Genomic DNA, 12,666 nt, shown 5'->3' on the forward strand with positions numbered 1-12,666 from the left:
TCATCTAAGAGCCTCAGGATATCCCTTTATGGGGGCAGTGACTATTCCCCCCATACACCCAGCCTTCCTGTGACTAACACCACTTCCTGCCTGCTGCTGGCCCGGCCACACTGAGACCGAGCTGGCTCGCCTTCTCTCCACCGTATCCGCACGTGCAGTGCTGGCGTGGTCCGCCCTGTGCACCTGGTGGCCGCCGCCGTCCTGGCTCAGCTGGGATCCTGCAGCGGCCCCTGCGCCCATCCCCGCTCCTGGTCCCCCAGCTCCCAGCCCTGGTACTCAGACCCAGTCATGCCACTTTTTTCTGTGCAGAGACTTTTGCTGTCCCGCGTGCCCCGCATGCCCAGCCGGTCCACCTCCTTGGCTGGGCACATGAGGGCCGAGGACTTGTCCCTTCCAGGTTGGGGCCTCACCAGGCGCCTATCCCGCCTTCACTGTGGGCCATGGAGCCCCTCCCCGGGCCCTGGCTCGGTGCCACTCCTTCCCTTTCTGGATGCCCCTCTCCCCGCGCCTGGCCACAGGACAGAGCCTCCCCACCCGCCCTGCAGAGGAGCCTTGACTTTATCTGACCACGTGCCGGGCCTGCATTCTCACGACAGCGCGTCCCCAGCGGCCCCAGCACAGGCCTGAGCGACATAATCGTGCCTCGGCTTTTCCAGCTGTGCCGTGAGAGGTGAGGGGTGGGAGGGCTGAGGCTGGGGTCCTGGCCATTCCCCCACTGGCACGGCTCTACTTCTTTCTCAGCTGAACCTTTGACTGTGCAGGTGAAGGACAGGGGTGGGCGGAGGAGGAGGCTTGCAGAGGGGAAGGGAGCTGCTCCCCCCGACCCCTGGCCCTGCCGAGGGGATGCTGTTGATGCTCCTCGGCTGGGGCTTCCGACTTCCGGGCCCTGGCACAAGGATTCCGAAGCCGGGGGTTTGGGCCGGGCCCTGGGCCCCTGCATCTTGTTTACCAGGCTCCCCGGATCAGCAGCTCACACCCGCACTGTGGGGTCCCTCCTGCCAGGGAGGGGTGGCTCCTCTGTGGCCCTGTGTAAGCGTCTTTGTGTGTTGTTTATCTTCCGTGGAGTGGGCAGAACCGGGCAGCAGAGGGCTCTGCTCTCCTGCGACACCTGCCCCCAGCCTCTGCCATCACTACAGGCCAGCTTGGGACTCGGCGGGGAGGACCACCTCGGACCCCAGGGAGGAGGACGCACTGCTCCGCGCTGAGGGCCAGACTCCTGGGGACCGGCTTCTGACCGCCTCGCTCGGACCGTGTCCAGACCGTAACTCTGCGGCTGAAACACAGACGACTCCATGGGATCGCCATGCCCGTGCTCGGAGGACGAGAGTGCATGGCAGGGGACCTTACAGGGGACACGGGGCAGTCGCCGTGGTCGTCTGCAGCGGCTTCACCCACGTCTGTGAGTCTCTCGCCTCTGGAGGACGGAGTGCTGGGCTCGCCTTCCCAGCCTTGGAACGCAAATCCCAGAAGCTTTAAGACTCGCAACCACAGGCCCCCTAGTGAGGCGAACTCGGGCGGGCCCAGCAGGCAGGCCGACGCTCTCGCCGCCCCCCACAAACGGCCCGGCCGAGCCCCGCCAGGCCAGCCCTGCTCGTGAGCCAGAAGAACCCTTCTCTGAGATTATTTCTGACAACCTGCCAGGAGACTGTGAGGAAATCTGGAATAAACAGAAGGGATGCCGCTGTGTGTCCGCTGGGAGGTCACGCGCTGTCCACCTGCAGATCGGTCTCGGGATTCCTTTCCTGCACACGAGTCTACGCTTCTTTGCTTTCTCTTCTGAGCTGGCTGTAACATCTTACTAGTTCCCTTGCTCTGCTAAGGACGGCTTTGGCGTGGGTCGCTCTATCTGTGTGAGAGCCACGCTGGTACCTTAGTGAACACACCGTCGGCAGGGCCGAGCAGGGGACAGGCAGGGGCACAGTGGCGGGTGTGCCTGGAAGGCGGCGGCTGCGCTGGGACTGTGACATTCTCCGCCCGCGGCCCGAGAAGCCCCCCAGCTTAGCTCAGGTGCTCCTGGCTCTGGGAGAGGCTTGCTCAGCCCGGGAGACCCCCAGGCCGCCTTGGCAGGAGGCCACATAGCTTTTTGTTCACATGCCGAATCACTGTGCAAGTCCTTTATCCAGCGAAGAAGTGCCAAGGACAAGTGTTGGTAACATGAAACGTGGAAGGGGGACAGGCAAGCAGCAAGTCAGCGGAGAAGCAAAGACTCTGTGCTGCCCCCGGCTTGAGGCAGTGAGGGTGGCTCTCCCAAGTCGGCACGGCCGAGCTGCCAGACTCTTTCATGCGGTTTGACTGGCAGCCGGGATAGGACAGCAAGACGAGAGAAACATGAGGATTCAGGGGGCCTCTTGCCTGCTGGACACTGACCTTGCTTCTTGTGCAGCAGCGGCCCGGAAATGTCCATGGGAATTTCTGGAACCTTCTTGCTGCCCCGTAACTGCCCCATGCTGGGGTCGGAGCCGGAGAGGCCCCCGCAGGCCCCACCAGCCGGTGCACGCACCTGGCCACAGCACCTGGGCTCCCAGGTCATTCGGTGTCTACACTCGGACCAGCGTCCTTCCAAGGACAGCTGTGGCAGGAGCAGCGGGAACAGACACGGGAAGCCCAGTGTCCATCCCCACCAGCTACGCCTTCTGCCCACCGGCTCCCCTTTCACACACCACCACCCCCCTTGGGGAAGACCGTGACCACTCGGAGCCCCAGTCTGCCATCTGTAAATGCTGGTAATCGCACCTGCTGTCAGGGCGGGAGGAGCGACACGGGAGGGCAGGTTTCTGAAGGCATCATGGGGGACGCGTCGCTTTAACACAAACCTGGACAGCAGCCACCTCCGTTGCCCATGGCCCCCACGGTCCCTGCGGGCTCTGGAAGCCTACACTTTGCGGGGCAAGTCTCCAGGGGGCCCTGAGTTGCCGAGCGCCCCAGATGGCTTTCTACCACATTTTGTTCGGCACCTGATTTTCTTTTCGAAGAACTTCCAATTTCCCACCTGTGGGATTTCCAGAGCTTGAAGGAACATCTAACCCAGATCCTCTGCTTCACTGTGTCTTGGGGAGGGAGCCACCCTTGACTCCAGAAAGGCAAACATGGAGGTGGGGGGGATCTCAAGCTCACAGCAGGACGGTCCTGCCGCTTCGTGGCACCGATCCACAGCGGATCAAGACAAGGAAGAGAGACATGAGTACTAGAGCACACACAGGTTGACTGGGCTTTCTGGCTCTGCTCACGCTGGGACCAGCCTTGACCCCTTCCTGTCGAGCAGCCCAGGAAGGGGGACCGGGGCTCTGGTCGTGCTGGTTGGCTGGGGCACCTTCTGACAGGCGTCCTCTGGGCCTGTCCTTCGAGGTGCGGACTTAGGCATGAGATCCAGGGACAGCAGCAGCCAATCCATACCAACCAACCGGCTGTTCCGCACATTCCCTGCAGCCCCGATGGACGGCCCTGGCTCCTGGTGGCCCTGCCGGTCCTTGCGGCCTGACCTGTGACCCTCTGTCCAGTACCCCATCACCTTTCCTCATGAGAAGACCTTTTATGAAGCGATTCAGAGCTGGCGGCAGTTGGGGTGAGCGCAGGGTCATGGGAGTCCGTCCTGGGCTGACCACACCAGGTCACCCACGGGATGAGTAAGGAAGAGCAGTCCTCGGAAGAGGGGCAGAGGGAGGGCACCGGTCCCAGAGAGCCACGGGAGGCTGTGGTGAGGGACACAGGACAGGAGAGCCAGGCCCGCCCGGGCTTCCTGGCACCCCAGAGCTGGGCCTTTCCTGGGGACTCACAGCATCCTTACGCACCTCCTCACATCCATGGACCCCAGGCAAACCCAGACCTCCTTGAATTGGCATAACAACATTTCTGTTCCCGAGTATCGAGAGCGCCTCCACCAACATCCTTAGAGAAACAGGGCCGGTGACTGCAGAGCAGACAGACGGAGGCTGCCGAGCCCGTGCCCACGTGGCCTTCGGGTTAGAGAGACAGGATGGGCAGTTTCTGAAGGACAGGGTCTGACTTCTCTTCGATTCTGAGTCCAGAGGCCTCTTCCTGGAATGGGATTCTATTCACGAAGGGCCCGGTGGTCTGTGTTTTCCTTTGTCTCCCTGGACGCCCCCTTCAGAGGCTCATGGAAGGAGCAGGCAGAAGGGGGCCCCTCGAGGTTGTGCTGGTGTGTGCCAAGGGCGGGGGGATGCATGGGGTCTCCAGGCCGCAGCGCCAGCTCCAGGCAATGCGGAGTTTCTTGCCGTGATGTCAGGCGGGCGAAGACTGGATCATTGCTCGACCGGAGCTCCTGGAGGGCACTCTGCGGTCGCCCTGCAAACCCAAGCACAGGACACAAGAGCTCCCAAGTTCCATGGAAGAGCTTTGGAGCAGGACTTTCCACGGAGAAGTGAAGCTGCGTGTCCAGCACGAAGTGTTCAATGAGAATGTGGAAGGGCGTCATTCACCACCAAGGGAGAGGAGATCCAAGTGAACGATGAGATGCCTGGCACGTTCTGGGGCAGAGACAGGACTCCGATGTGTGCTGAGGCCAGCAGGGACACGGGGGTGCGGTGGGGGCTCCAGACCCACAGACTGGGGCAGCCCCACCTGTGCTGGACCTTTTCCAGAAGGTTCTTCCACCCACTGAGAGGGCCTCGGCATCCGGGCTTCGGCACCCTCGGCCAGTGGCAAGCAGCCAGGGCTCCCTCGTGTCCCCCTCCCGCTTCAGGCTGTGACCTCCTACCCTGGACCACTCTTGGCTCACCACGCCCCACTTTGTGAATCTGAAAGCTGAGGTATGAAGGTGGACAGTAAGGAGGGACTGGCCCGGCCGCATACCTCCGGTGACCAAGCCTTCAGCTCGGCAGCAGTGTGCACCGTGTGGCCGTGGCCTGGGCCGTGACACACACAAGCTTCACGCAGCCCCTGCTCCAGCCCGGGGAGAGTGGGGCTGGTGTGCGCCCCCATTCCCGCACTCCTGGCCCTGCTCGGCTTCCGACAGTGTCCAGGTAGGCCCAGCAGCGGCTTCCACGTCCACCCCGGCTCTGACCATGGGCGGCCGTGGCTGCCACGACGTGTTTCAGACGTGGAGGCCGTGGCTGGCTTTGCGGAGTCCGGAGCCTGGCGCGGCCCAGCTGCTCAGGGGACGCTGGCTGCCCTGGGGCGGGGGGGGGGGGGTGCCGTACTCCTCGTCTGCCTGACACCGGCTCTGATTTCTGGAGAGTGCATTTACGGATGTACGTTTCTGGACTGAAATCCATGCGTGAATTCTCAAAGTAATATTTAAGGAGAGTGGTCTTAATGTCCACCGTCTGTCCTCCTTTGGCTTCTCGCTTTCCCCTTTTAAGGAGGACGACAAGCAGCTGGGGGGGCGATCAGGCGACAGCCAGGCTGGATGCACAGAAGCACTGTGACAGTGGTCTGTTATCTGGGCGTCGCGAACACAGATGACTCGTGGCTCCCTCCCTGTTTACGCACTTCGGCATCTCTTCAGCCCAGCTGTGGAAGGACCCGTCTGCCAAGGAAGTGACTCCCTCTTCGGAGCCATCAGACGCTCGGGCAGAGTGGCAGGAGTAACAGAGCCTCACAGAGCAGAGTGGGCTGAGTGTGCCAGGCCCGCGAGCGCCCGCCGGGCCCTGTGCTCCGTGCACGGACACGGGGGGCAGACCCCCAGCTCCGCCTCCCGCTGCAGTCTGAGGCGCCTCCTTGCCGCTGCCGGGAACGGCATTGATGGGCTTATCAATTCTCGTGCGGATGGGCATGAAGCCAACCGCCGCTAGCAGCTGGGGTTCTTGCACGGATATTGGTTGTGCTATGTCATGAAACGCTCCCCATCCTGGACAAAGAAGAGAACCAACTGGCAGTTTAGGTTTGGGCTGAGTTTTGCAGGCTGGGAAAGACAAAAACCACCGCCATCACAGAAGAAGAGATCAGTGTGTGGCTATGCCCAGGAGGGGACTAGGGACCGGGCGGGGAGGGGGTCGGTGGAGGTGCCCTCCCGAGGGAGCCGAGCGTCCCGGGGATCTCCTCTGCAGGGCAGGCTACCATCTTTATCACCAGGGGGACCATCTCACGAAGCTGGCAACCCACGATGGCCCTCGTCAGCCTTCGAAATCACAGAGAACATCTGTGGTACCTCTCAAAATCATGAAAAAACGATCTGTCAGACATGTCGTGCTTTAGGGGCCGGCTGTTTCCAAACACGCGCTCACGTTCACGGTCTTGCTGTTACTGTGTACGCAGCTGTAGATTTTTACTCATTGCCTTAGCAACAGTTTTCGCAGAGCTGCTTGGAACTTGGAGTAATGAATCTCAAGCAAAATTTCCCTCATTGTAATTCTACGGTGTCGCCCCCCTAGTGATTTTATGTGGCTCCGGCTGAAGAGGCAGAGCCAGATCTGTGGACACCATACTGCTGGGGACCTCAGGGAGGAAGGGAGGAAGGCAGGAAGGTGCCTTCTTCTATCACGTTGCCCTTCCCACGGAGTGAGTGAGCTCAGCTCCTCCACGCGGGGACCCAGCTCCGTGTTCCCTCCTCTGCTTAATCAGGACTGGATGCTTCCGGGACATTCACGTCTGGCCCCCTACATCCGCACCGGCTACTCGTCTCAGCCCCCTGGATGTTCTTAAATCCTCGCGTGAACACTTCACCATACTTGTATTTGCTCTTGTAATTGATGATGATGCCCATTAGTTACAAATGTCACACGGACCTCAGAAATCTCTACCCAACCAAAACAAGGGTGCTGACTTCTGAAAATAGTCATACCGGCCTCTCAGAAAACAGGAGGAAATAAGCAAAGTGACGACAGTGGAAAAGTGATGGACAGCCCAAATCTGGAAGCAACCAGATGCCCTTCAACGGGGGAATATGTCAAACGCACTGAGGTCTGTCCACCTCACAGAACACTGCTCAGCAATAAAAAGAAGTAAATTATCGATCCACGCACCCACTGGATGGATCTCAAGGGATTTACGCCGAGTGGATAAAAGCCAATCCCAAAAGGTTCCACACTGTATGATTCCATTTATATGACGTTCCGGAAATGACACAATTGTAGAAATGGAGAGGAGATTAGTGTGAGCCCGAGTTAGGGACGGGGCGGGCGGGGGCAGGAAGCAGGTGGGTGGGTCTTAAAGGGGCGGAACCGTCCATCTTGTGCCTGCGGCGGCGGCTGTGAGAACGTGCCCGTGTGATAAAACTGTGTAGGCTCAATACACACACTCGAACAAGCACAACAAAACGGGGGAAATTTGAGTAAGGTGGTGGCTTGTCTCGCTGTCAATATCCTGGTTGTGATACCGTACTGTAATTTTGCAAGAAGTTACCATGGGGGACACGCAGTAAAGGATACATAGATGTCTCTGTGTTATTTCTTACAACCACACGTGAATCTGCAATTACCCCCAAGCGTTTATGTGAAACAGCTCTGGCCGGGGGTGGCCAGGGGGTGCCCTGCCTGGAATGTGTGTCCACACGGCCCTGGTGGAAAGCAGTTTGGCAAACATGCACCCTCTGACCCAGAATGCCATTTCCAGGAATTGCTTTTGAGGAAATACTAACAGCAAACATAATAATAAGAGCATTTATGAAGTGCCAGGCTCCATTCGGGCACTTTCCACCAGCGAGCTCCTGTTTGCAGCCAACCAAACCCCTGACCCGCGCCGCCACTCCATAAGGAAAGATGCATGGCCGGGGAGGGTCGTGCAGAAATGGAATTAAGCTAAATATCCCACCAATGATGGAATGATTACATTTTAGGATATCTCCATGATGGAACATTATTTTGGCATTAAAATCATGTTTTTGAAGACTCCCTAATGCTATGTTAGAGAGTACTGCTGATGTAATGCTGAGTGAAATGAGCAGGATAAAAAATTATGTAAAAGAAAGCCACACACACACACACACACACCAGGAGAGATCCCGAAATGCCTGCTGGTGCCATGGATTCTTTTCTTTTTATGTGCTCTGCATTTTTCAAATATTCGACAATGAGTATGCAGGACTTTTATTTTATTTTATTTTATTTTTTTTAAAGATTTATTTATTTATTTGAGAGAGCGAGAATGAGAGAGAGAGAGAGAGTACACGAGAGGGGGGAGGGTCAGAGGGAGAAGCAGACTCCCCGCCGAGCAGGGAGCCTGATGTGGGACTCGATCCCGGGACTCCAGGATCATGACCTGAGCCGAAGGCAGTCGCTTAACCAACTGAGCCACCCAGGCGCCCCTGCAGGACTTTTATAAGCAAGAAAAAAGTTATCTAGATCTGGAAGCTGAGGTTAGTTACTGATAAGAGGACTAGCTTATGAACATTCCCTCCTGATAGCACGCTCTATGGCATTGACATAAAATTCTTATGAGAGAGAAAACAACCTTTACCATTTTTTATTTGGAAAGAATATTCTTTGGCATTAAGCCAAGCAGATGAGGAAATTAACCAGAGGACAAAGCCCAGAATTTAAATAGCAGTCAGCAAGGGGTGGGAGAGCTGGGGGTGAGGGGGAGGCCCCAGGAGAACATCAGGGAAGTGGGGGGTCGCAGAGAGAGTGTGGGGGTGGCAGAACAGGAATCCAGAGCAAAAACGAGGCCAGGTGCCTCCTGGGACGGAGCAGGGAGGGGGTCTGTGCCTCCAGGCTGGCCACGGGTACACAGACCTAGCAACTGCAAGAAACCGGGGGGCTGGAGGGACCCCATGTGGCCCCGGGACCCTGGGGAAAACCGGAAGCAGCAAACGGCAGGGGGAGGTAGGGGAGGGGGTCCCGTCCCCAGCAGGTGCTCTGAGTGCCTGGGACGCAGCCAGGCCTCGCTCCCCATGGGCCAGGATTTCCAGGTAAAGAATTTCCAAGCTCCAGACCTTATCTGAACACCCCTGAGATCCACCCATCTTCAAGACCCTGCTGGAGTGAGGGTTTTGGTGACCAGGAAGGGTGTGGAGGCCTGGGCCTGTCTCTCAGGAGGCTGCAGTGAGCCTGGGCAGGGGCCCCGAAGGCTCCGGGCCAGCAGGTGGGCTGAGAGTGGCTCAGGCGGGGAAGCCAGGGCAGACTTCTGAAGGGGCGCTACGCTGGGGCACGGGGGCTCGGGACAGGGTCCCGGTAACCCAGATTCAGGTTTCCTTTCTTTAAGTAGCCCGACTAAAACTCCTTTAGACATAATTACAAAGCACCCCCTCAGCTCTGATCACCTAAATATCAATGATTTGAGGGGGGACGTTATCTTTGAGGTCAGGCCCGCTCGGTTGGTACCTACGTGGCTGCCACGACCGCTGTCCTAAGACCGAGTCCTGGCCCCCAGGCACGCAGGTCTGTCCTCATCTGCCGGACTGTGTAGGCCAGGGCGCTCCTCAGGCAGCGTTTTGGGGGCCAACAGAACGAAGTGAAGCTAACTGAGCCTACAGCTGCTACCCCAAGCTCCCAGTTCCAACTGCGGTGCTCCCACAAGGACCCCCTGTTTCCATTAATTCTTTAGTGGGCACTATCAATGTGAACTTCTAGAACAAACGGGGACTAATACATGTCACTTAATTCTTTATGTAACCTTCACATTTTAGGATGGCATGTGAGATTCTCTGTTCAGCTGCTAACACGGTGCAGATCTGAGCACTAACTCTGTGGGCCATCAGGGCAGAGGAGGCCTGGCAACGGGGACAGTCAGCCGGCGGAGGGGCTGCTCTCAGCGGGCGCCGTCTGAACCCGCAGGTCCTGCTTTGTCTGGAGCCTGTGCCGTTCCAGCTGTCTCACATCCCCTGGGTCACTCCTGGCTGGCCGCTGGTGTCGTGCACTGCTCCAGGCACATGCAGGGCAGAGGGGTGAGCAGGGAGGAGTCAGAGATGTGAGTTCACTTCCACCTCTCCTCTTACCAGCTCAACCCAGGGCAGATTTCTTAACCGCTCCGAGGCTCTGACTCTCCTGCCAAAGGAGGAAAATGATCCCTTGCCTATGGAATGTTAGGACGGTTCATTACGACACACAGAGGGGCCGGTACACACTAAGTGCTAAGTTGTGTGGTCCCTGTGATTACGGGAGGGGTCCCTTGAAGCCCTTCTCTGGGGATGGGGATGGGAGGCTCCTCCTTGACCCCTCTAAGGCCATTTTCCCCAGCAAGAGGCATCGAGGGCACCCAGCTCTGACATCAACATGTCGGCATTCCTGTTCCGTAGAGTATGGCCAAGAGGATGTGTTCTCTTGGGAATGCTGTCACAGCACGGGTTCTATTGCTTTAACTGATATCCCTGTATTGATTATCAGCCATGTTCAACTGTACCCAAACTGCAACAAAAACTCGGGTCCTAGCAATTCAACTATGTATTAGTTACTAGAATCAGCAGGTGGGAGTTAAAAAACAAACAAACAAACTTTGATAGGCTCAGCGATCCATGGGAACCCACTCTTGTTAGTGTTAGTTTTCTCCTCCGTTAAACATGGAAGGAAGTGTTTGGAAGATGAGGTCCCTGTGGGCAGAACTGTGGGCAGTTCCTTTGCATCCCACGGAGCACAGGATCTGTCCATCGGGGAGCACTGGTGCCCAAAATCCTCCCGTGCAGATGAGCTGAGGCTGAAGTCCGCATCTGCTGGTTTGTGTTACACTACTAATGATGCTAGTGCCACCATCATCACCTCCTCCACCAGCTCTTCATCACCTCCTCCACCACCAGCACCATCTCTGCCATCACCTCCTCCATCATCTCCTCCACCACCTCCTCCACCAGCTCCTCCACCAGCTCTTCATCACCTCCTCCACCACCAGCACCATCTCTGCCATCACCTCCTCCACCACCTCCTCCATCACCTCCTCCACCACCAGCACCATCTCTGCCATCACCTCCTCCACCACCTCCTCCACCACCTCCTCCATCACCTCCTCCACCACCAGCACCATCTCTGCCATCACCTCCTCCACCAGCTCCTCCATCACCTCCTCCACCACCAGCACCACCTCCTCCATCACCTCCTCCATCATCTCCTCCACCACCTCCTCCATCACTTCCTCCACCACCTCCTCCACCACCAGCACCATCACCTCCTCCACCACCAGCACCATCTCTGCCATCACCTCCTCCATCATCTCCTCCACCACCTCCTCCATCACCTCCACCACCACCTCCTCCACCACCTGCACCATCTCTGCCATCACCTCCTCCACCACCTCCTCCCTCACCTCCTCCATCACCTCCTCCACCACCAGCACCATCTCTGCCATCACCTCCACCACCACCTCCTCCACCACCTGCATCATCTCTGCCATCACCTCCTCCACCACCTCCTCCATCACCTCCTCCACCACCAGCACCATCTCTGCCATCACCTCCACCACCACCTCCACCATGACTTCCTCCACCACCTGCACCATCTCTGCCATCACCTCCTCCACCACCTCCTCCCTCACCTCCTCCATCACCTCCTCCACCACCTGCACCATCTCTGCCATCACCTCCTCCACCACCTCCTCCATCACCTCCTCCACCACCAGCACCATCTCTGCCATCACCTCCACCACCACCTCCACCATGACTTCCTCCACCACCTGCACCATCTCTGCCATCACCTCCACCAGCACCATCTCTGCCATCACCTCCACCACCTCACCATCACCATCTCTGCCATCACCACCTCCACCATGACTTCCTCCACCACCAGGATCACCTCCACCATCACCAGCATCACCACAGCACCAGCACTCCCACCATCACCACCGCCTAACAGAATTGAGCCTATGCTTGGGCCAGAACCTGAGCCAAATGCCTTACAAGTCCTGTGACCCTGGGTCCTCATAAGAACCTCATAAGCTTGGTGTCACCATCACCCCTCACACAGATGAGGACTCTAAGCCACAGAGAGAGAAGAAGCTGGCCTGGCCTGGCCAGGGTGGTCCCACATGCAAACCCGGAGCCTCCCTGGCTCTAAGCCCAGAGACGGATGCTGTGCTGACAGGAGAGCTCTAGCGGAGGTCTGCATGGGAGGTAAGTCACTTGCCCATAATTATGTATGCATTCTCTGTTTGCCTTGTTTTCCAGTTGCTGGTATTTCCGATGGCATACCTGGAACAAATATTGACTTAGGCTCCCCTCCCAGAAGAAAATAAACCAATTCAAATTCCTTATCTTTTGTCTACCAAGTTGTGATTCGTCTTCTATAGCTTCTATTACCTACTAAGGTTTTACATACATGTCTATAAGCTCTTATAAGGCCTTGTCTGCCCTTGAAGGAAATCAGAGTATTTCAGTCTGGCACCTGGATCTCACGCCCCAGCTCCAGGAATTAGAACTCAACCCGACCAGTCCAGAGAACAGCCAATTTACGACACATCCGTGGATTCACAATTTTTCTATCTTTGGGGGAGTTAAAAGGCAAATTCCCATTGGCTTATTAGTGCCCAAGAATTACAAGTGTTTAATACAGAAGACAGGCTAAACAGAGATCAAGACCAAAATCCCACCTTTTATGTTTTTTTTTTTTAAAGATTTTATTTATTTATTTGACAGAGAGAGAGACACCGAGAGCAGGAACAATAGCAGAAGGAGTGGGAGAAGCAGAAGCAGGCTTCCCGCCGAGCAGGGAGCCTGACGTGGGGCTCGATCCCTGGACCCTGGGATCATGACCTGAGCCGAAGGCAACTGCTTAATGACTGAGCCACCCAGGCGCCCCCCTACCTTTTTTTTTAATACTCAGGAAATAAATGCATGACACTGAGGCCAAG

General features: G+C 57.2%; 1 protein-coding gene across 5 annotated transcripts in view; it reads right to left on the reverse strand.

Annotated features, from left to right (window-relative positions):
* The window catches only part of PDE9A (phosphodiesterase 9A), a 90,708-nt gene that overhangs the window by 62,435 nt on the left and 15,607 nt on the right, over positions 1-12,666 (reverse strand). For 2 of the 5 annotated variants that reach the window (XM_078070283.1, XM_078070237.1), the window contains exon 1: positions 4,810-5,042. The exons of 1 other annotated variant lie outside the window; for it this stretch is intronic. In XM_078070283.1, the coding sequence (XP_077926409.1) occupies positions 4,810-4,938 (129 nt within the window). In that variant the 5' untranslated portion in view covers positions 4,939-5,042. Of the gene's footprint in view, positions 1-4,809; positions 5,043-12,666 lie in introns of those variants that run through there. 2 more of the 5 variants (XM_078070184.1, XM_036094382.2) reach the window with 2 other exon arrangements.

Source organism: Halichoerus grypus, chromosome 1 (genome assembly GCF_964656455.1).
Source record: "Halichoerus grypus chromosome 1, mHalGry1.hap1.1, whole genome shotgun sequence".
Lineage (NCBI taxonomy): Eukaryota > Metazoa > Chordata > Mammalia > Carnivora > Phocidae > Halichoerus > Halichoerus grypus.